Source organism: Filicampus tigris, chromosome 18, assembly GCF_054856515.1.
Source record: "Filicampus tigris isolate MCC_2025a chromosome 18, RoL_Ftig_1.0, whole genome shotgun sequence".
NCBI classification, from domain to species: domain Eukaryota; kingdom Metazoa; phylum Chordata; class Actinopteri; order Syngnathiformes; family Syngnathidae; genus Filicampus; species Filicampus tigris.
Window position 1 is genome coordinate 8,527,958 of NC_141234.1, and position 19,543 is coordinate 8,547,500.

The window sequence follows — 19,543 nt, forward strand, 5'->3', positions numbered from 1 at the left end:
GAACCTTCTTTGGTTTTTTATAAGGTCCAATATGATGAAGTGCTATTTTTCTTTTTTTTAATGAATTTTTAATCTTTAATTCGTGGGAAAGCTCATTCTTCAAACTGTCAATAGTTGCTAAATAGTGAAGAGGAGTGATGAATACAAAAACCGCATTGGAATTGGTGGACTCAAAAATAGTTTTCTTCAAGGTGGAGTGTCATTCCAGAGGTTACTTGGGGACATTTTATGAGTTGCGAGGAGCGGTGTCTCGTTCCCACCTTGAGCGAGCCACGGAGAGCGAGGCAGGCAGCGGGTGAGGCCTAATAGCGTCTCTTGGCTCCAGGCTGCGAATGGCTGCGTGAGACAGCTGTCACCATCGCGCGGCGACGCCGGGATGGAGCGATGCTGATGAATCTCAGGCAGATGAATTAAAGATGAGCCTCTTGATTACAGTCGGCTAGGCCCCGATGGCTCATTGATCAGTCTTATGGGGTGCCGAGCTCCCGATTTTAGTCCCGACAAGTAGGGAGACAGGCAGCTGATATGTTTAGCATTTTTTTTTTTTTTTTTTTTAAACGCCGTATCAGATAGCGTTGTTTTTGGATTCTGATTTATTGCTTTTGTGTGCGGCAACAGCGTGCACTTGTTCATTCACGAGCTGCATAGAAGAATGCTCTAAATTACTACTACTACTTCAAATACCGATCATATAATGTTGAGTGACTTTCATGACGTCTTCCCAGTTGCTGAAGGACTTCCCGGATGAGCTCCGCTCCGACATCACCATGCACCTCAACAAGGAGATCCTGGAGCTGTCCCTCTTCGCCTCGGCCAGCCGGGGCTGCCTGCGCTCTCTGTCGCTACACATCAAGACCACCTTCTGCGCTCCGGGGGAGTACCTCCTCCGAGAGGGCGATGCCCTGCAGGCCATCTTCTTCGTGTGCTCCGGGAGCATGGAAGTCCTGAAGGACGGCATGGTGTTGGCAATTCTTGGTAAGAGATACCGCGTGTATCCTACGGCTGCGTAAGGAGAGTCCCACCGTGCCTTTATTAAGACTCGAAAAGGAAAAGTGCAGCAGGAGCCTTGATAATGAAGCTCCGAGAGCCTCGCTGGCATAGAGTTGGTTCCTTTTTAAATGAGCCTGTTGTTTGGAGAAGGCTCCCATGAAATGGCGTCTAGTCAGATGTCATTTTTCAACATGCTTCGGCTGTGAAATCCAATTTAGGATCTGCTTGTTGTCATATTTTTGCCACGCTTTACTTGATGACGTGCAGAATTCAACCATGGCAGAATGTATTCCGCTGTACATTGTTGACTTAATTGGGCGGCTGCAAGATCATTCGGTTCCCACAGGTTTGACCACATGCGCGTCCTTCTATAGGCTTTATTTTTAAAAAATGTCCTTCAGTCCTCTCCAAATGCTGTCCTCATCATTTCATCTGTCCAGTTAACTGGGGTCAGATTCAAATCCTTCTTATCCACTCCGTTTGCTGGTTATGTTTACATAAGTCAGGCCGTGATGAAACACAACACAAATGAGTTAGCAAAACAATGGCAACTTCTCATTAACGAGCTGAAAACTTTTGGCCAAGATGCAATTCAGCGAAAAATAAGGTGTAAAAATAATTATGTTGATAGTGTATTTTTGTCAAACGAAATTTTAGAAGCTTTAATGAGAGGAAAAGCAAACTATAGGATGCATTAAAAAGAGTAATGTGCCTTCGCCGTAGACACAAAATAATGAACTGTTACAAGTGATCATCATTTTCTTTTTCTTACTCTTCTCATTTAGTTTGTAATCCACCATCCATATTTCATATTTTTTTTACAATAATTCATCACCAGGAATTTGAGTAATATCCAGTTTTCTACTTCAAAGTAACATTCATGTGAAATAGGGGTGGGAATCTATGGGTGCCTCAAGATTCGATCCGATTCCGATTTAGAGGCTCACGATTCGATTTAATTCCGATTCAGAGGCCTATGATTTGATTCGATTGCGATTGCGATGCATCACTACATTGGCTTACATTTTATAGTCCATTTAAAACACCGGTACCTTTTTTAAAACAAAAAACTCAAGGAAGAGCAAAGATTTAGATTTCCCACTTTGACTTCGCTGCGCTCGTATGAGGTTTTGCTTGTTCCGCCATCTTGTCACGTATTAGCTTAGCCTAGCACAGACGTCTGACGTACAAACGCACGTAATCGCTTGCGCATGCTTTGTTTTTTTTCATGTTTTTTCTAAATATCGATTATTGATACCTGTGAATCGAGTCAGAATCTTTTTAATACGCCGAACGATGCATCGAAAAAACGATTACCGTTCCCACCCCTAATGTGAAATGTGTTTTTCATTATAAGAAATTCACAAAACTAATCTGACGCATAATCCAAACCAACCTGATTCCCAGGATGAGTATTTCCATCCTCAAACATCTGCTAGAAACGACATCTCGCCTTGAATCAATAATGATATTGTTTATTATGCATGACGTGTCTGTTTATTCCCTGCAAGTCCCTCTTGGGTGAGGATAACTTAATTGTGGCGTAGCAGAGTCAATTGAGGACAGAACTTGGAAAGCATCGAGAGAGAGTAAAAGTTAGTTAGTTACATAAAGGACAAGGATTAAGAGGGAAGAAAAAGAAATGGGGGATGGGGGGGGTACAGATGGATGGGGGGAAAACTCTAAGTAAGCAGAGGTGTTCGTCTCGTCGACAGCAGGAGTAAATCACTACCTGACGCACCATTAATATAAATAATAATCCTTTTTATTGCATTTGGATAAGCACTTTTTCACTTTTTTATTGGTTTATTTTGTGATTTGTAGGCACAATGAAACATTTGTTATCATGCTGAAATGGGTACAATCGCGCGTCATTAATTACCGTTTGCCTTAATAAGAATGGATGAGCCGGTTACTCTTAGTATTACAATATCATCAAATTATTCATTACAAAGTGCACATCTTGTTTTTTTTATTTTCACTTTGACAGCCGAGTGGTGTCCCATTCTTAAAAATAATTGAATGGGGCATGACGGTGAAGAACATATGAGCATATCTTGCAATGTACAAGACTGAGGTGAGGTGAGGTGTAGGCCACACATAACATTCACCTCTCCAAAAAGTCACCCAAAACCTCACACTCTCACCCAAAAAATAAAACTCTGATTCTGATATGCACCATCTATGTGTCCAATGAGCAGGCAAAGGGGACCTGATTGGAGCCAACCTGTCCTTAGACGACCGAGTGATCAAAACCAACGCGGATGTGAAAGCGCTGACCTACTGCGACCTGCAGTGTATTAACTTGAAGGGTCTGTATGAGGTGCTGGACCTTTACCCAGAGTACTCGCATCACTTTGTGCAGGACATTCAGCAGGATCTCACCTACAACCTGAGGGAGGGACAAGAGACACATGTGAGCCATACATGTTTATATTGAATTCAGTGATGTTGGATTTTACTCATGGGAATATGGATATTGCACAAAGTACCACCTAAAATGGAAGACTTAACAAAATAATGAACTTTACCAAGTACCACCGTCATGACTAACATTAAAATACAGCGGTGTAGTGGGCCCAACTCCTCATCAAAAACAAGGCAGAGGTTTAGTTCCTGAAAAATACATTTGATAATATTGTAAGATACTTAACGCGGAAGTCAACCCAAACATATTTTTTTCATGTTCCCAGCAGGCCCACTTGTTGAAACACAGCATTCTGATAAATATTGCAATTTGTGGAATAAGTGTTAATCCACTCGTTCTTAGCCATCTCAGGGGGCGGCCATTTTGTCTTCTGTCGACTGAAAATGACATCACAACTGCTCACAACAACCAATCACGGCTCAGATTCAGAAAGTAGGACAGCCGTGACTGGTTCAATTTTAATCAAGAAATGCGTCTATCACAAATGACTGAAAAGTGTTCTACTGCCACATTTTTCCTGTCAAAAAAAATCCTCTGTATAATCATCAAAACTACTACTACAGGTATGATCAGGATCCTGGTTCTGATCCAAATGTAGCACGCTGTCAATGTGTGAGAGTGACGGATGGGTCAAAAAACGGATTTTTAGGGCAAGCGTTTGCACTGAGTCGACTATGACAACTGGGCAAAAGTTTAAATGAGGACGCAGTTGTGTTGTGTTCTCACAAAGTTGGAAGCACAAGATTGAGTTGAGATTTAGCGAAGGATCCGTTTTGGGGAGGATTAATGAACTGATAAGAGGTGCGTGCCAAGACTTTAGCCCAGATAGCGTCGCTTGCTTATTGATGTAGCCAAAGGAGGGAGTAGGCAGACACTGGGCTGGTTGGTTGCTCCTTTAAGGTACTTCTCCCTTTTTGGCTGTCTTGCAGGTGAAGGCCAGACTGTCCACAGCCGCTCTGGATCTGCAGGTACTAGATTGATCATTTCCAAGCCAAGAGCAATATCCTCATCTTCGGGTGCCACGATTCAAAAGATCGTCCTCTGGAATCTTTTAATCGGCTCGATACAGGATGTGAAACACGGTTGATGGACTCTTTGGGGTGAAATGACTTTGATATTATGAAGTCGGGTCAATTAGCACTCAGGCTGCACCTTCACTATAAAATAATTGCCAGTTGTTGTTTTTTTTACACAGGAAAAAAAAAATCAATCAAGCACTCTTGAACTTTGTGCTTGTATTGTTTTTGTTTTTCTTCGAGAGTTGGGTCAAATCAATATTTGAGCCTTGACCACAAGCCTTATTATAGTACTGACAGACAAAACAGAGGGCACACACTTTCAAATTGGTTGCATTCTTATTTATGATATGCACTTTTTTTTTCTTTTTTCTTCCCTGTGCGTCGAGACGCCCTTCGGGGTCACCGGTGCCGGTTTATACGATTGAAAATGTCCGCGCGTCATCAGACATTTTCCATGAACTCTGCATCGTAAAAGCTACTCTTGAAATATTCACAAATGAATGTTACTTTGTTTCCTTCCGTCCTCAGTCAGGTGTGAAAAGGAACGGGCGACTCGTTCGGGGTTGCGCACCTCTCGCCGAGGCCCCGGGGGGGCGTGGCGAGGACGTGAGGGAAGATGATGATTGTCTGTCATCGGAGCGGAGCAGAGCGGTGACCCCGAGGGGCGCCGGCGGGTCATCTCCAGTGGGCCAAGCCAATCGCGGAAGCTCTGAAAAGTCTCGGAGGATGAGCCAGGATATTACGCTGGTCACTTTAGACCCTTCCAACTTGAGCCCCAGGTGAGTTGAGAGGGTCTGCTCTCACGAGAATCTCATAGGATTTAGTATGTCGCTAAAATCAGTAGGAAACAGACATTTTGGGGTTTACAATCGAGAGATGTTTACAGAGGGCGACGCCCCCGCAGTGGCGCCGCTGCTGTTTTTTTGTTTTTTGTTTTTTTTTAAAGTCCATTTAAAAAAGTCATCATAATGCCCCTTATTTGTTTCTTTTCACCTCTTTTTGGTTTTCGAGGCCCATTATTGGCTCATTGAGAATCACATGATTATCATCACATTGATTGATTGCCACAGACAGATATTGTAGGCCTAGCTTTGGGCAAATCATTTGCGCCTCGGCACGTTATGTTCTTTTTCAGCCGAGTCCAAACCAAGAGGGACGGGCATGCTTTACAGTCTGCGCTCAGCAATTTATCATCGCGCAACAGACCCCCGTTGTTGGGGGACGGCAAAAGGAAATGACGGGAGGCCGCCGTCTCGCCTCGCTCCACGTCAAAGTGGCGAGGAAGGTGACAGCAAAAAGCAAAATGTGAACAGGAGCCTTTAGACGTCATTGTTTTAATGTCAAAGAGACATTCCCCAGCAGCCAAAACGCGGAAGATGAAGAATGTTTTCAAAGTTTTAGAGAGAGTTTTCCACGCGGCGCTCACACATTATTTGCCGTGCGCAGGATAGTGGACGGAACAGAGGACGACGAGGGGACGGGAAGTTTGCCGGCCTTCCCTTCCAACCGCGGTTGCCACGACAACGGTGCCACCAGTGCCTCAGCATCCACCACAGGTGCTCCCATTGAAACGCTGCATCTCAGATACAGTGATGTGAAAATGCTCACTTGCCTTGGCCTGATTAGTTATGATTAATGTGACTTTGCAAAAATTTCTCGCTGCCAGACGCTGTTTTTTTTTTTTTTTTTTAAACACGCACGTCAGCGCTCCTGGGACTGATTTGTAAACGTTCCTGTTTTGTGCTCACAGAAATGCCACGCGTCAGCACGGCGGAATTAGCGGCAAAAGCGGAGGAGACCAGAGGACAACTCCGACATCTCAACCAACAGGCAAGCGAGTGTGTATGCGCGTGTGTGTGCGCGCGTGTGTCACACAAGAGTGAAGAAAGTTGCAGACGCTGTGACCTTCATTGGAAGCAAAACAGTTCCCCCATAAAGATACATGACATGAATAGTTCTAAGTGATTTTATGTGCCTCGTCTGCCAACACGCAATTACTTAAAGACCCTGTGAAGTGAAATCGTAAATTTGTGTCGAAATATATTATTCAGTCACCTCCCTTCAGTCTCCTCTTCAAGAGGTCAAATGTAGGCTCAAACGAGGGTCAAGATCTGGTGATTGACTTGGCCAGTCTGAGACTTTCCACTTTTTCCCCCTGATGAAGTCATTTGTTGTCTTGGCAGTGTGTTTTGAGCCACTGTCATGTCGCTGCGCCGCTGTGGGAGTGGTCACAGGCGACTTCACTCACGGCAGACTCCCGATCAGGTGTAACATTTAGATTGACTCCCCGCCACCAAATTGTGACACCGCTGGGTGCATCTACAAGACACCCTTTCGGATGCGCTGTCTTTGTTTTCCTGATTTTTTTATTTTTATTTTTTGGAGGGGACACGGCTACAAGAGCCATGCACTTGCGACGATCGCAGTTCAATCAACTCCTGTCGTTGATAAACCTCTCACCTTTGCCTTTTTACCCCACAGCTGCATATATCTCCCCGAAGGTTAATTCTTTGGAGTTACAACTATGATGACGATGCAAGGCCTAACATGGTGCCCTCTGTATTGCGTAATCGCCAACATAATGTGCCAGTCCTTCAAGGAGCCCGGGTCAATAACGACTTGAATAATTGCACAATAATGACCAGAACGAGCTTGCAAAGCATTAAATGACCCGAGGTAGACCTTGGCAAAATGTTGCTGAAGACACGCATTGCATGTATGCCGACCGGGATTCCAGGCAGCAAAATGTACTGACGAAAGCTTCAAGAGTTGCGATCATAGTTGAAGTTACATCGGTCAGCACTACCGATTCTCAAGGTCCGGAGCAGATTCGATCGACACGGCAGCACATTGAGGCTGAGATCTGATTTGACCAAAAAAAAAAAAAAAGTAACATCCACATACAATACTTGAAAAAGAAAGTGCCCAAAAAGGAGCATTGGATTGTCCAGGTGTGCCTAATATTGTGACTGGTGCCTCTGAACATCTAATATGATTGGGTTTTTTTTTTTTTTTTTTTTTTTGCTTGCCACTGCAGGGCTGACCACCTCCCACAATTCCTCTCTGAGGTGGCAAAACAGAACCGCCACCGTATTGACGGCGCGTCGGATCGGCCTGTCGCTCTCACCGTTTCTATTTTCACCCAAGCCCGAGTTTGGGTCGGGCTTTTTTTCTCAGCCACCACTGCAATCAATGCAGCGGAGTCTGCGAGCACCGAAACCTATTGAACATGTCGTTCCGTTAGCGCCCGAACAAGAGCGTCAGCCAGCCTGAGGCGTGATTATCTCTATCCAAAAAGCAGAGCATCCCTACGCCGGCGTACCTAATGGCGCGGCCGGCGAGCGCCACCCATAAGCGCGGTGGTCCCGCTTCCCACCTGCCGTCGTGGGTGACGCTGCGAGGGCTGCTGTTCTCTCTCCGGTTGCTGGTATGCATGATTGACCTGATGAATGGCAATGAGCGCTCCAACTGGCAGAGGCAGATGGCACGTTGGCATGGCTTCATGGCCCTCCGTCGACATGCACGGGGGCGAGGCAACTCCCCAGCCCCGCCCCACCCCGCACATATCATTCATGTAATTAGTAACCAGCATCATGACTGAAATAGGAACTGGATTAGTGGCTGACGGACGGATTGACAATCGATTTTTTGATTGAGTGATTGAATGCGGCGCATGTTTTTTGTTTGAACTGGCAGGTGCTAAACCTAGGCAGGGAAGTAGCAGACCTTGGCCAGGTGATGAAGCGGATGGCCCAGCTCATGGAAACGCTGACGTCATCCGGGCCCCAAACGACTCTGGCGTGGCCCACGCGTGGCTCCCCGCACCACGTTCAGCCGCAAGGCGCCGCCTCCCCCCCGCGCGAGCCTCCCCCGCCCTCGGCTCAGACTCCCTCCATCTGGACGGACGCGTCCATGTCGCCGTGCAGCGCGGACCCCCCCGCGCGCAGACCCCGGGACCTTCAGCCTGGGTACGCCCCCAGTCCCTTTCAAACGCAAGCCTCCTCCATCATGGCAGAGGCGCGGCTGGCTTCCTCGCTTTTCAGCTCGCCGGAGACTCTCCGATGCAAAGGCGGGCTTTCTACCTCTATCAGGTCATGGGTACGCAGTCCACCTCCGCAGGACGGGAGTGACGTAAGCCCTCATCGGAGCTCCGGGCGCTCCCCTCAGTGTGGACTCGTGCAGATCTACCAGAACCAAACGAAGAGTTTGTAGCAGGCCTGCAATCTATTGTTTTTTTTTTTTTGTTTTTTTTTTTGTTTTGTTTTTTTCCATGGACTTTTCTGGGAAGGATCACATCATCGGATGATATTTGCAGGGATGCAAGCTCGCTCTTGCTTTCGAGACACGCAATGAGAAATTCGATTGCATGACAACAAATGAGTTGTGTTAGCATTAGCTTATAGCATTATCGTGTTTCTTAAGACAGGGTTGAAAGGTTTATGGCAAACAACTAACACCCCTCCCTCTCTTCCTCCCTTCTGCCACCCAACTACCCCTGAGGCACCTTACTATTTGAAAGCAATAGCCACAGAGGGCCAAAATGAAGCAGGTCGGCTCCCGTGCTGCCAAAATGAAGGCTACAAAAGACACTGAGGAGCCATTCACATGATGAGAAGTCTTAAGTGGAAGTGGTCTTTGTTGACAGAAGCAATCCCCACCCAACCAAGCCTCCTAACCCACCCCCCACATGCTGTTTCCCAAGGACCAGCCCTGATTGGCCCTCGTCGTCCAACATTGGGAGGGATGAGGAACAAGCGGCTGGACATATTGCGCGCTTTACTGCTGGTCCTCGGGGAAGGGGGAGTCGGGTTGGGGTTGCTGGCTACCGTTGGCCTCCAGCAACTCGGGGCCCTGCTGTCGTCTGTCACGCTAAGCAGGCTCTGCCTCTCCCTCTCTGGCTCCTTTCCAAGATCGCCCCACTTTACCATGGTTGGCTCTCAGTCCTCCTTCCTCCCTTCTTTCGCTCTCTGCATGCTTGTCCGAGCACTTTTTCAGTAGTACCTGTTAGACGCACATTAACATGCCGCATGTCCCTATGAGGGAATCCAGCTTGCCATTTATCCATTTAAAGGAAACACTGTTTTAATAACCAAACTTGACATTTACTGATGCATATTTATTGGATGTGGGTTGAATTTTTATTTTTTTTTCATTTTTTTTTGAAACAGCCAGGTAATTTAAAGACGAAAGTGGTCAGATGCATCCCTGCTGTGGAGTAGCCCGGAGCAGACCGACAATAAACCGGTTCATGGTCCACGTCGTAGGCTGTTTGCCTGATTCTGATGAAGGGGTTCGCGGCTCTGACATTTGTTTTCTCACAGGTGACCAACGAAGGCAATATTCACATAGAAATGCACAATATTTAAGACTTTTATATTTATATGAATGTATCAAAACAAAATGATGTATTTTTTTACCTTCGAGAATGCAAGACTTTAGGATAGCGCTTCTGTATACGAGGTAGTGCCATTTTTTGTTGGGCGGCACAAGCGGGATCCCAAACGGGGAAAAGGTCCTGAGTCTCATCCCAGCAGATCTGTTTTGCATTAATGTACACTTGGTTGTATTACGCTACCTTGCACATGGAATGTACTGGAATAAATCGTTTCACCCTCCCTTCAGATTTTGATATTAGAGACAAGAATTGTTATGCTAATAAATGACTAACATGACTGTTAAGTCAAAGTCTATTGTTTTTTTAGTATTATTCTTCAGTGTTACAAAAGTGCATGTTTTCTGCATTGCATGGAATTTTCTCTGAAGTGGACAACATTTATTCCATTTTAGTGCACTGTAGGATTAAAAGTCAGAGACCTTCCATGTATTTGCCCTTATCCTAACTTTTCCTATCAACTATTTCCCACAACACCGTCAAGTTGAGACTTCAAAACAATACTTTTTCTTTTTTAATTAATATGTGGCATTTCATGCTACCAAACATGCGGTTTGATATTGACATGGTAACATTTTGCCGACCGGACAGTGCACTCATATTTTCATGGCGCTCAGTCCAAACTGAGGCATCGGTTTTGGTGAAAACTATAGGACTTGGCCAACACAAAGGCAAAAAGTACAAAATGATGTAAGACATATTGTACATTCATCTGGATTTCGTAGCACATCGCATTTAACCTCCTCCCGGCAAGTTGTTTAATGATGGTCGACTACACCGACGGTGACAATTCATCCATTCCACACACATATTCACTTTTCCATTCAAACCAGCACTTTATTCAGAAGAAAAGAGCCTCTTCACTTGTCCCAGATTGCCGTTGCAAAACAAAAACTGTGTACCGGTGCGGGGAGAATTTCGTCGTCAATTTATTTACATAATGGGCATATGGTGAAATAAACTAGCTGCGCTTTTTTAATTCAACCTTTACAGACATGTGTGCCAATTGAAAGAGAGTTATCTGAGGATATGAATGTGGGGGAGATTTGCTTTGCTGAATGTGGAGAGGGTTTTTTTTGTGCGCATGAGAGATGAATATTATTTGTGACCCTTACGAAACCTTTCCATGCTAATCTATTGGTTGTGTGTACAGCCCGCCACACCGATCAAAGAAGTGTGTTACCTTTGTGTGTGTGTGATGCCGGCTGCTGTGTTTGCGCTGCAGACAAAGGAGAGGACGTGAATGGGGAGGTTGAAGCGCACACGATACTTCTGCGTTTGATAAATGAGTCTGAGCTGCTCCCATGTGTGCTGTGGTACAAACGGTGCTCCCGCAGAAGGGTTGCAGAACAATAGCTACGTCAGAAGCAATGAGATGAATGGTGGCTTCCCCTCGATGTCCCGTCAAGTGAAGCTGTTCTGGAGCATCTCCCAAATGACCGCGTCTCCTTCTCCTTGAACGGGAGGTGACATGTTCTTTTTTTTTTTTTTTAATATACACTTAATTAATTCTTTATTCAATAAAGCGTATGCAGTACACACCACAATACAATACAACCACAAATAATGACGCTGAAGTTGGCATCTTAAAACCGCAATTGCGCTTTCTCGACTATAGGTGGCAATGTTTTCTGTGTAAGTGAACGCGCTGGTTTTCTCACTTATCTACGTTTAAAAAAGATCAAATATAACGCTCTCCCACTGTCACAAAAGCAACATGGCGTTGGGTTTTTCACCTGTTTCGCAGTCTCTTTTGGTCATTGGATTTTACGTTTTGAAGCGGAGATAAAAAATAGAAAAGCGACTTATTTGATTAAGTTTTTGACTGGCAAAACCTAAATTGAAGGAGTAATGGGTAAGGAAAAGTTCTTATACCAGTTTGATTTTCAATTTTTATTCAAACAACGAAAATACAATAATGCACGAGACACAAATGGCTTGTAGATTTATTTTGGATTCCCAGAAGTTGTCACCGTCAGCATTTCTCACACTGACCAGCAGATGGAGACAGCCCGCGTGTTGTGTAATGATAGGTAGGTCCGTGTCTCCTTTCGTTATTGGATATGTTTGGAAACTGAAATTAAAACAGGAAAAACGGATGGTTATTTGATTTTCATTTTAGATTAGAAACACCAAGATTGAAATACAGCTTTTTCTTGCTTGTTGTCTGGGCCGAGCATGGGAAAAAATCTTATAACAGTTTGATTTTCAGTTTTTTGCAACGAAAATATATAGTACGGGACACGAATGGAAAAACGGCCCGTCTATTTATTTTGGATCGCCTGAAATTGTCACCGACAGCATTTCTCCTACTGGCCAGGAGATGGCGACAACGTGGCGCCTGAAGACGATTGTGTAATGGTTGCGGTACTGCTCTGTGACATGTGATTCACTTTCATTATTGTGACGTGAAATTGAAGAAACATTTTCCACGGTAAGCCAAGCTGTCACCATGACAGGTCACGGGGTGGCGCAGGTGTGCAGAAGGTGGGCTTGGATCGGCGGACGTGACGTCAATCCTGCAGGTCAATTGGAGACAGGTGTGCATGTGCGGAATCGTGTGCGGCAAGATGGCGGCGGTGACGACGGCGACGACGTGGCGTTTTCTTAGGCAGCGAAGCACACGAGCAAATGTTTGTCGTTTGTTGCACTTTCTCACAATGCCATTTTGTTTGTTGCAGGATTTGCACACTTGAGGAATGCAACAGTGTTTGAGCACAGCACGTCACAATTCACCTCCTTGGCGTGATTTAGTTGCGCCATTGAATAAGTAAAAGAAAAAATGGCTTGGACTGGCGCACGCGACGCCAGGCCTGCAAGTCAATTGGCAACAGGTGTGCACGAGAGGAATCACGTGCATTGCACAGGTGCAGCAAGGTGGCGGCGACGACGACGTGGCGTGGCGTTTTCTCAGGCAACGAAGCACATCAGCAAATGTTTGTCGTTTATTGCACCTTCTCGCAATGCCATTTTGTTTGTTGCAGGATTTGCACATGTGAGGGAGGCAACACCGTTTGTGGTTTGAACAGTACAGCATGTCACCATTCACCTCCCTTTGCTTGATTTAGCTTCGCCATTGAACAAGCAAAAGAAAAAATGGATTGGACTGGCGCACGCGACGTCAGGCCTGCAAGTCAATTGGTGACAGGTGTGCACGAGAGGAATCACGTGCATTGCACAGGTGCGGCAAGATGGCGGCGGCGACGACGACGTGACGTTTTCTCAGGCAGCGAAGCACACAAGCAAATGTTTGTCGTTTGTTGGACTTTCGCACAATGCCATTTTTTTTTGTTGTAGGATTTGCACACTTGAGGGAGGCAACAGCATTTGAGGTTGGAGTACAACAGTCGCAATTAAATTCCCTTTGCGTTATTTAGCAGATTGAAGTCGTGGCAAACAAAACGGCACAAACGTGTTTTTTTTTTTTTTTTTTTAATGCTGGCCAGCTCTTATTTTTTATTTTTTTGTGTGTTAATGAGACTTGATGGCTTTGTACTTGGGGATTGAACTGTAAGAGTTGTTTATTTGTTGGTGTTGATTAATATGGTATATTTTATTTCAGGTGGTATTTGACTTGATTTTTTTCTCCTGGGTTTTTACTAATGTTTTATACACTTTACTGTCAGGGTCCATTTTTTTTGCCCCCTCACCCAATCTGAGGAAGGCCTAATGCATTTACTTGCTTTTTCTTTGTGGTGGGTTGTTGACCAATGTGCTATTAATGTTCTTTGAATATTTTTGCAAACTTGTGAATGTGATTTTGTCTAACCCTTGACACGATAGTCAGAAATTTACATTTAAACCTTTTCCGCTCCAAATGCAGCCAAAAATTGCGACTTCCACTGCTGGTTGGTACATGACCAACCTAGTAACATTTTGCGAGCATTCGTTCCTCTGTTTTGCGGTCGGAGGGGACACTTCATCCTATTTGGATGGCTAAACTTGACTGGTACAATTTTTGGACTGGCTAATCTGTCCTATTTCGGGTAAGTTGTGCTAAAATGATATGAACCTTTTCTTGTGTACTTGTATCGCCAATTTCAAGAGTTAGACTGCAATTAAGAGATTAATTTGGTTTGATAATTGGCTAGAGTTGGCCACAATGTTGTCTTTCCAGTCGCAAATACAATGCTGTATCAAAATGGCTTTAAACACTCACATTTTCTTTAGAAACTGCCTCTTATTACAAAAACATGTTGAGTTACAAATTTAATTTCTGTTTTTTGTTTCTCTATAGAACTCAAAATGAACGCAGTATCCATTCATACAAAGCGAGCAGGAGGGCCTCGGACAAGGTGAAAATAAGTGTGTGAAGTTTAAGCTTGTGTGACATTTGTGGATGCAACTGTGTATACATTGAATACATGAAAATTTCTATTCTTGTCTAACTTTTTTTTTCTTTTCGTCTTCAATTGTAAGGTCCAGACTATTGTGCAACATTCATTCATGCCTCAACAAAAACAACGTTTGTGAATTCCAAAAGTGAGCTGAAGGGACATGCTCACTCTCCGCACTGAAAGATAAGTCAAATAGAGTAGATTTGTAACTCCTCAAAATAACTGTTACATCAAAAAAAATCTCCATTCCTGAGATGGGAACAGGTGTTTGTTTTTTGTTTTTTACCATGAATGCCTGCGCTTGTTTGTATTATACCTATTTATTTCTCTTGCCAATGCTATATTCAAATCAACACTCAACTTAATTTAACATCTACTTCACAGCAGAAACATTCTTTGTAATTATTGAAAATGTCGGCGTCAAGCAGCTATTGTACATTTTTTTTGTGTGTGTGTGTAATTTTGGGGGAGATTTATGAAGTTGACACTCTAGGTCAAGAGATTGGATGAGAGTGAAATGTACAAATGAAGTTAGCAGCACACAAGTAATGTTCCCTGTGTGTTTTGCAAGCTGGAAAAGGAGCAATTCCGCATACAGTCAAGAATCAAGCGGCACCCAAAAGATGACGCATGTGAAAAGGAGGGGGAAGAGTGTTGAGCTCTGGGGCGCGCCTTGGTTGACTTGAGCTATGGATGCCAATTGTGTGCTCTGCAAAAACAGTTGAACTGAAATGAGGGCAGGTGTAGAAGGTGTCCGGAGAGCTGATGGAGTCTAAAGTTCTTGCTTGAGCTGGTCTGTAGTTGAGGCTAGACGCATCCCGCTATTGGCATAAGTTGAGTATGGCCATTCAGCCAAAAACAAATCGGCTCATGACTTGTCCGTCACGTTTTGTTTACCGTCGGTGTTTGAATGACCTGTCACTGCTGTTCTTAGTTGTGTTCCTTTTCCTCCCCTCCCAGCGTTGAATTGCAGGCTGATGCAGGGCCTGGCGACCGGGACAAGTTCGGAGGTGAACCCGGAGACGTCTATGTGAAGCATTCTGCGTTGATTGACAGGGCCAGGTCTTGAGGAAGAAGCGCTTCTCTGGAGGAGTCCACCTGCAGCCTTTGGACTCAGGAAATGGTGTCTCATGTTGTTTTCACTAAACATTGTGTTAAATGTTGCTCACTCAGTTTCCATTGCTGCCTTGTCGTCCTGGAAGTGGATTGGTCCCTCAATCTCCGGTTTAATCTGCAAAGCCCGCCCAAAAGGGGTTTGGAATTTTTCCCTTGTCTGGTTTAGGTCAGGGGATGTTGAAACTCTTTTGTAAATGCAGGGCAAGACAAATGCACTTGACTTGTTACAGGGTGGAGGAGGAGTAGGAGCCCATCTCGAACCACAGCAGCATAATAAGTACAAATGAAGTTTCTGCTTGAACTGTCGATTGGAAGAGTAGCAGGAAGAAAGGGAAGGCTGGATGAAGGTCACAATGCACATGGCCATTGGGAAAAAAAAAAAAAGTTGTTTTGGTTGGACGTTGTATGTTTTTGATGATCTTTTCAATCACACATTTGCATTTTCACAGAACTGTTTTTCAAACCTGTAATTGTGGTACTGTACCCCATGCTTTTATGTTGCAAGGTGGAGTGGGCTGGACGAGAGGCACCAGTATCCACCAGACGAGGGTAATAAAACCAAAAATGTCGTGGGAATGAAATGAGGAATGCAGAACTCCAGTTTTTTTTTGTTTTTTATTGCAAGGTGGAGAGGCACACTGATCCGCCAGACAAGGGTAATGAAACAAACAGATACAGAAATGAAATAAATGCAGAACTACTTTTTTTTTTTTTTGCAGTGTGAAGCTGCTGCTTGGGATGGGATACACCAAGGAGAACCAGGGCAGTGTAAATACTAGAAAGTCACAAAAGCAGTGTTGTCTTGAGTTGGGTGGAAGAGGAGCTTGTTGAATGGAAAGGCTGGGCAGCGGTAACAAAACACATGGAAAAATGATACTTTGGACATTAACAAAAATGTTTTTTTGTTTGCAGGGCTCAGATGGAGTTGGATGGGATGAGGACAAGGAGCAGTGCCACAAATGAAGAATCAAGCGGCACACGAGTATAATCTGCCTGAGGGGCGCCTGTAAATGGTCAACATGAGGGGGCGGAGTAGTGAGCTTTGGGGTTTGCCTTATCTGGTTCAATTTTACGTTCCCATTTTTTCACTCGTACCTGCCTTGTTGATTTACTTGCAGGCTGCGCTACAGGGCGGCAGTGGTGGAGTGGGAGACCCGCCGGACGAAGGTAATCATTAATCATGCGCACACAATGAAGTGAGCAGCACACAATTAATTGCACATGATGCGTTTTGCAGGCCGGACGATGAGCCGGATGGGACGAAAGGACGGACGAGGGCAACCATTGAAGTAGACGCCTCCAATCAAATAAGCAAGTGACATCCAACTAGGCTAATCTGTTCAAATTTCTCACGCTTTTGCCATGTGGATTCTGCAGCCACAGACCAGGACGAGATCTGAGGTGACCGCTTCCCCGAGAGGCGTCGCTTGGACTCTTCTGCGTCGACTGACAGAGCGGGCGATCCAGGTCCTGAGGAAGAATTTCTTCGCTGAAGGCGTCCGCCTGTTGTGTTAAACTTGTCAAATGGAGACTCATGATGTTTGTAGTTGACATTGTTTAATGTTGCCGCCTGGTATCTGGGAACGGGTTCCTTCCTCCGTCTGTTCACTTCACGAGGTGGTGGTGTCACAAACCTTTTGCCCGCTGTGGCTTTGCTTGAAGGGCTCCACGAATGCACTTGACTTGTCGTTGCAGGATGGAGGAGGAGCCTGGTTGTCAGGTTGAGTGCTCTTTGGCAAGGAAAGTTAGTTGGTCAGCTGGTTGTTTGCCTTGTCTGGATCCAGAGCAGCTTTTTGTTATTTGAGGATGTCAGTTTGAAAGTTGGTGTATGCTGTTGAGGAAGGCGTCAGTCATATTGATCAACACAAATAAAACATGTTTCAGGGTTTTGGAGGCACCAGCCCGGACGAGCAGTAGCAAGGGACGCTGGACCAGGGTAATGAGTACAAATGAAATGACCAGCACACAACTAGCGGTATTTGTTTTTGCAGTTGCGCATGGCGGAGAAGGAGCCAGATGGGTCAAAAGTCAGCTGGATGTGACAGTCTCACATCGGCCATCAGTGAGCCTGCAGTCGACATGAACCTTCATACGATTTTAGGCCATGATTAGTTTTTTAGTATGATTCATATTTCCCCTTCTGCTTCACAGGCTATTACTCGGCAGCAGTGGAGTGGGATGGCGTAAAGAACCACCAGTTGGAAGTACTCATCATTCAAGCAGCCAATCGGGTCACAAACGCCCACCTCATTGTACCAAATGTTTTGCAGGATGACCAATGAGCCGGATGGGGCTAACCGGCAATGAAACGGGTTCGTGACATACAACTCTATCCTCTGTTGCTGTTGCAGCAGCAGCGTGGAGAAGCCGCAATGGTACGAGAGTCACCTGCGAGAACCAGAACAGGGCCAGAAGTATAAATGCATGCGTCCAAATCAAAGTGACAGTCCCAAAAGTCGGCAGGGTGGAAGAGGAGACGGATGCAAGGGTAACAAAACGCATGGCAAATATCGAAGCAAGTGACACACAATGAAAATGTTGTTCTTGTCGCAGAAGGCCATCGACGTGATGAAAAAGAGGAAGGACGGTTCCAAGATGAACAGCTTCTCGGCTCTCGAGGTGAGCGTTGACATGGATGTCAAGGCCTGTTACGAGTCCTTTTTCGTAACGTTCCCCAACGAGAGGTGCGGGCGCTTGGACAGCAAAGCGCCAACTCGAAAGGGAGAGTATGTTTTTCTTCTTCCACTTGGTGTGTGTGTGTTTGTCTCCTCTCTGTCACTAACTCACCGGGTGTGCACTGACTAACACTGACAGCATGATGAGCATTTTGTGCCCAGCTGTGCGTCAAGGCAACAATGCTTTGTTGGAATAAGTTGTTCTCTGAAATGTTGGTTTGACATGTTTGTATTTTGTTTTGTCTGAAGGGATGTGAAGCTTCCTTTTGGATGTTCCAAACATGCCTGTGTACTTGAATTAAAATTGTCAAATGGTTTCAAGTGGTCTTTTTTTTTTTTTACTTTGGCCAGGGAGTACATGTAGCCGTGTTTTATAAAAAATTATGTGCAGAGTGGCATTTTCCGAAACATTCCATAAGGCATTTTTTAAAAATGGCCTAAGGCTTACAACATGACTAAAATATAGTCAAACAAGGAACTGTTCAATATTTACTATACACATGCCTTTACAATATACATGGTAGTTTTTTGGGGAAATATGACCATGTATTCTGTAAAAAAAAAAAAAAAAAATTGTATGTAGTAAGGTGTTTTGTGGGGAAAACCAGGAATCATAACTAGTATATATATACTGTACATGTGTGTATGCAGTGGGTGTTAAATTTGAAGTTTCATTAGAAATGTCACTGAAGTGCATTCAATTTGCTGATACCTGCGGAAACCCTGAAAAATTATTTTGTAGAGAAAATTTGTTATTCCTCATTACATTGCGCACACTTATGTGCATTGTAAAGTGCAATACACACTGGACAGTTACACAGTTGGGGTTAAAATAGGTGGAAGGTGTCCGATAATTGTTTTCCCAGTGAAGGGGCAGTAATGGTGAAAAAGAAATGAACACATCCCGCATAGTCCAACCTCCAATTACTGCATCAAAAGATACTTTATATATACATTACACACGTAGTAGAGGGATAGGCATACACATGGCACGTTACGGCGGGGCTCGAACCGTTGACCTCACGTGTTTACCGCCTCCCGTCCATTCATCGTTGACAGGCGAACGTCTCGAGCTGCGGGCGCGACTTTCGGCTCGTCAAGTCAAAAGTGTGACGGGGGTAATGTTGTCCCGTGTCCGCCGTGGTCGGGTGGTTAGTGACACCGGCTGCGATCATGTTGGATGAGAGATCAAATCCGCATACCTGCTGCGCAAAACAGGCGAACCTTTATAGCAATTTAAATTTTAAAAATGTAATTATTATTGTGTGATCCTCGCATTTGTTTTTGAGCTACAAAAAAAAACTACCTGTGTACATGCAAAAAGCTTCCATTAAATCTCAGAATTTAAATTGCACAGGGCAGAGTTTCAGCGTTGGGATTAGTGTTAGACGTACACATTTGTACGGATGAACGGTTAGGATTATTTGCACATCGCACGGTTAGGGTTAGTTACATATATTGCACAGACATTTATACATCGCACGGTTAGGGTTAGTTACATACATTACACAAACATTTACGCATGACACGGTATGGGGGGGTTCGTACCCTGGAGCTCAGGTGTACGAACCTTAGACGCAATCCTC

General features: G+C 44.7%; 1 protein-coding gene and 1 long non-coding RNA gene across 7 annotated transcripts in view; both read left to right on the forward strand.

The window, feature by feature from the left end:
* Positions 1-10,092, forward strand: part of kcnh8 (potassium voltage-gated channel, subfamily H (eag-related), member 8) — a 55,955-nt gene extending 45,863 nt beyond the window's left edge. For 4 of the 5 annotated variants that reach the window (XM_086014159.1, XM_086014158.1, XM_086014157.1 and 1 more), the window contains 7 exons: positions 726-975; positions 3,189-3,406; positions 4,348-4,386; positions 4,966-5,216; positions 5,884-5,993; positions 6,188-6,267; positions 8,134-10,092. In XM_086014159.1, coding sequence (XP_085870285.1) covers positions 726-975; positions 3,189-3,406; positions 4,348-4,386; positions 4,966-5,216; positions 5,884-5,993; positions 6,188-6,267; positions 8,134-8,649 — 1,464 coding nt within the window. In that variant the 3' untranslated portion in view covers positions 8,650-10,092. The remainder of the gene's footprint in view (positions 1-725; positions 976-3,188; positions 3,407-4,347; positions 4,387-4,965; positions 5,217-5,883; positions 5,994-6,187; positions 6,268-8,133) is intronic. The other variant, XM_086014156.1, reaches the window with a different exon arrangement.
* A 2,130-nt stretch (positions 10,093-12,222) lies between these two features.
* On the forward strand, positions 12,223-18,101 carry LOC147132313 (uncharacterized). 2 transcript variants are annotated; one of them, XR_015082080.1, is made up of 11 exons: positions 12,223-12,369; positions 12,511-12,977; positions 14,067-14,124; positions 14,249-16,317; positions 16,401-16,449; positions 16,520-16,571; positions 16,660-16,749; positions 17,274-17,344; positions 17,434-17,486; positions 17,553-17,770; positions 17,836-18,101. It is a non-coding gene; the product is annotated as an uncharacterized LOC147132313 (long non-coding RNA). The 2 variants fall into 2 exon arrangements; XR_015082081.1 differs by lacking the exons at positions 12,223-12,369; positions 12,511-12,977; positions 14,067-14,124 and having other exon boundaries at positions 14,260-16,449; positions 16,660-17,344; positions 17,434-17,513; positions 17,637-17,770.
* Positions 18,102-19,543: the final 1,442 nt, after the last annotated feature.